Source organism: Nematolebias whitei, chromosome 11 (genome assembly GCF_014905685.2).
Source record: "Nematolebias whitei isolate Nwh7 chromosome 11, NemWhi1, whole genome shotgun sequence".
Lineage (NCBI taxonomy): Eukaryota > Metazoa > Chordata > Actinopteri > Cyprinodontiformes > Rivulidae > Nematolebias > Nematolebias whitei.
Genome location: NC_056508.1, coordinates 4,412,883 through 4,416,479, shown reverse-complemented (window position 1 = coordinate 4,416,479; position 3,597 = coordinate 4,412,883). Strand labels below are relative to the sequence as shown.

At 39.9% G+C, this 3,597-nt stretch overlaps 1 protein-coding gene across 2 annotated transcripts in view; it reads right to left on the bottom strand.

Moving 5' to 3' along the window:
• Positions 1 to 3,597, bottom strand: part of LOC119417430 (phosphatidylinositol 5-phosphate 4-kinase type-2 gamma) — an 80,480-nt gene that overhangs the window by 1,440 nt on the left and 75,443 nt on the right. For both annotated transcript variants that reach the window (XM_037684636.1, XM_037684637.1), the window contains one exon: positions 1,199 to 1,463. In XM_037684636.1, the coding sequence (XP_037540564.1) occupies positions 1,199 to 1,463 (265 nt within the window). The remainder of the gene's footprint in view (positions 1 to 1,198; positions 1,464 to 3,597) is intronic.

Below are 3,597 nucleotides of genomic sequence, written 5' to 3'. Positions count from 1 at the left end.
TAGTGTACTGTAGTGTACTGTAGTGTAATGTAGTGTACTGTAGTGTACTGTAGTGTACTGTAGTGTACAGTACTGTACTGTAGTGTACTGTAGTGTAATGTAGTGTACTGTAGTGTACAGTACTGTACTGTAGTGTACTGTAGTGTACTGTAGTGTACTGTAGTGTTACCTCACAGACAACAAACGTTCCTCCCTCAAAGAAACTGGTCCAGATGACCTGATTTAACTTTTGTTCTCACAGACAGCAACAATGGAACAGACCCATATTTGAGGTACATGGAGTTTTGTTTTGAAATCAGCTTTAAATATAAGGATATCCAGTGTGTGCTGCAGAGGTAAAATTAGTTTTACGTTGGATATTTCATGTTCATGTTCCTTGGATTCAGCTGTGGCTTCCTGGTTCGAGCCGACGCAGGCAGCCTGATTTTAGTCAGCTGATTTAAAGTCGATCACTCCGAGGATCAATGGTTCTCTTAGGGACCGTCAACAAATTACCGGGCTAATGAGCTTGGTCTGAACACTGTTATAATATTTTAGATATATTTCCAGAGTATTTGTCAAAGCAGCATGTATCATAACTAAAGTTTTCTCAGTATATTTCTGCATGGTAATAAATCATAAATTTTAATCACCATTTAAAATCCAAAGGAACAAGGTGGCACTTGTGTTTCAAAAGTACTGTAACTTTCTTTTAAAGCATCAAAGTTCATGCTCAATCATCCAGGTAAAAAAATCCAATAATGGTCAGTCAGGTCATCTGGAAAGTTTCTTTTTGTGGAAAGACATTTCGCCCTCTATCCAGAGGGCTTCATCAGTCACCAGCAAACTGGTCAGTCCGCTAAAGGAGTGTACTGCTTAGTGGGGAAAACAGTTTCCTTGGGAGTCCTCAGACTGATGAAGCCCTCTACATAGTTACATTATGGGACAGATCTGGGTTGGCAGGCCGCAGACTGATGAAGTCTTTCGGATGAAAGACGAAACATTTCTCCCTTAAAGAAACTTGCCCAGATGACCTGATTTAATCTTTTTTTGTGATAACCCACAAGGCTTCAGTTTTAAAACAGATGTTCGTTAGTTAATAATTTTTGAAAGAAGTAAATGCAATGGTTGAATTAAGTTATTAAAGACAACAGCAATGACAAATTCAGTTTTTATCTCAATTCAAAATTCATCTTCATGTTTGATTTTGAGCGTTTACCTGGACAGCTCCCAAGCGCATAAACATCCACATAGGGATCAAACTCTCCAGGCCCCAGAGGCTTACAGCTGGACATGTATCCAGCAATTCCTTCAGGAGAGGTGCCATAGGAGCCCACCGTAGGGCCCAGCGCCAGGCCGTTCTCTGCCTCTGGCTCCTCCTCATTGGACACCTCCCCACCGTCCTCCTCCTCGTGTTCAGCCCGGCCAACGTCATGAATACCGAGTAGGAGGCTATAGTCCATGATCTTCAGCTTTACTAGAAACTGAGGGAGAGACTTTGCTAAGACGGTTTTACAAATACAAAATAACGAGCACGCTAAAAAGTACAAGAATGAGACTACTAGAATTACTAGTGTTATGGCGATGTCTCTGTTGCTGAGGGGTTTGAATAGTGAATGTTTGTAGTTTTCAAGGAGTGTTTTTCTTGTAAGTAAATGTGAGTAAACCTTAATATTTTTTGTGCAAGATACTCAAGTGGACAGGAGGTACATTGTGGAGAATACAGGGAGTCCCCCCCCCCCCCTCCTTTTTTCTTGTCCGAGGCAGCGCAGAATGAAGCGAGCGAGCCATTTCATTCATGACCAGGCGCAAAGGCGTTGCCAGGGGGTGGCTAATGGGGGACATGGCCAGGCCGGTTTACATATGACAGTAACCACTATAGATTCAGACTTGGCAACCAAATTTTTGATAGGGGTCTTTCTTACACCTAGTTGCAGACACACCAAAATAGGTCGAAACGGGTAACAGAACTGCATCTGCATTGTGCGCAGTTTGGAGTTGAGCTGAGCTGCTACAATCTCTGCTCCCCGTATGGAAGTGGCGACACTGTATGGTGGATTTGTTAGGCGGGGCGCTCAGTTCAGTTGACAGGGCGCCTTCCTTGAATATGGTAGGGAACCACTGATGTATGTACCGTATTTTTCGCTGTATAAGTCACGTTTTTTTCTCTTCATAATTTGCATGCCCTGTGACAGAAGCGACATATTTATGGATTTTTTTCCTCATATTTATAAACCAATTTTTGGCTGAGATACGACCATTTTTATTCATTCTGACTGAAAAAAAAAAGTACCATTTTCAGCCACTATATGGCAACAAAGTAGTAAGGCATGCCATTGTATCATGTAATAGGTAAAAGTGACTATAATGACAAATTCAAAAAGGTTCAAGACAAAAACAACTGGAATTTATTTATTATACTTTATTGTTTTTGTCTTGAACTTTTTTGAATGTACCATGTCTTGGATGACTGAGAATCTTCACCAGCTATTAATGACACAATCGGCCTGCCATAGTCTTACACCTTTGTCCTGTTCGCTGCTTGGAGCAACTGTCAAACCAGCTTCATTTCGATGCAATGCCCCGGCGAAATGCTGCTAATTTGACCATTAAAGTGCATTTATTAAGAAAAAGTTCCACTGAGACACACCTTTGCTATAATTTCCAGCAAACAAATAATTGTTTTAGGAGCTTTTCTTTGGAAGTTTCGAAGAAAAGAGCAGCGTTTCTCCTTCCTTTTTTTCCTCCCTCTGCGCGCTCCTGGAGCACCGAGGCAACAAATACTTTTGAAATGCAGCTGATTTGACCATCAAAGTGCATTTATTAAGCAAAAGTTAGACCGAGACACACCTTTACTATAAGTTTGAGCAAACAAATAATTGTTTTTAAATGTTAATCTTGTTAAAGTCTTGTTAGAAGTCCTCCTGTGCATGCTCTCGCGGCCACCATTTTGCAGCCCATTGAATTTTGGCACAACATCGGCCCACATTTATGGGTTGTCAGTGGTGACACGAAACAAACGCGACGCATCAGCGGTGACACATAATAAATGCAACGTATACTGCGAAGTGGTATAGTTATGACCTTTTCCACTTTTTTAGACATATTTGGACTGATGCGATTATAGGGCGGTGTGACGTGTACGGTGAAAATATGGTATGTATGTACGTGTGTGTGTGTGCATGCATGTGTATTATATAATAATAATAAAAAAATAATATGTTATGTAATGTCATCATTGTATGTTCCCATACAATAGCGAAATTGGCTGTCTGCTTTTAACCCATCCACCACCAGGTGGAGCAGAGCGCAGCTATGGAAAGTTCCCAGGGTGCAACACGAGATGTGCAATGACCGGGATCGAACCCAGGACTTTCGGGTCCCGAGTCAGCTGCCAAACCCCTACACCATATACATACATATATACATACATATATATACATACATATATATACATATACACATATATATACATATATACATATATACATATACATATATATACATATACATATATACATATATATACATATATATACATATACACATATACATATATACATATACATATATATACATATATATATATACATATATACATATATATACATATACATA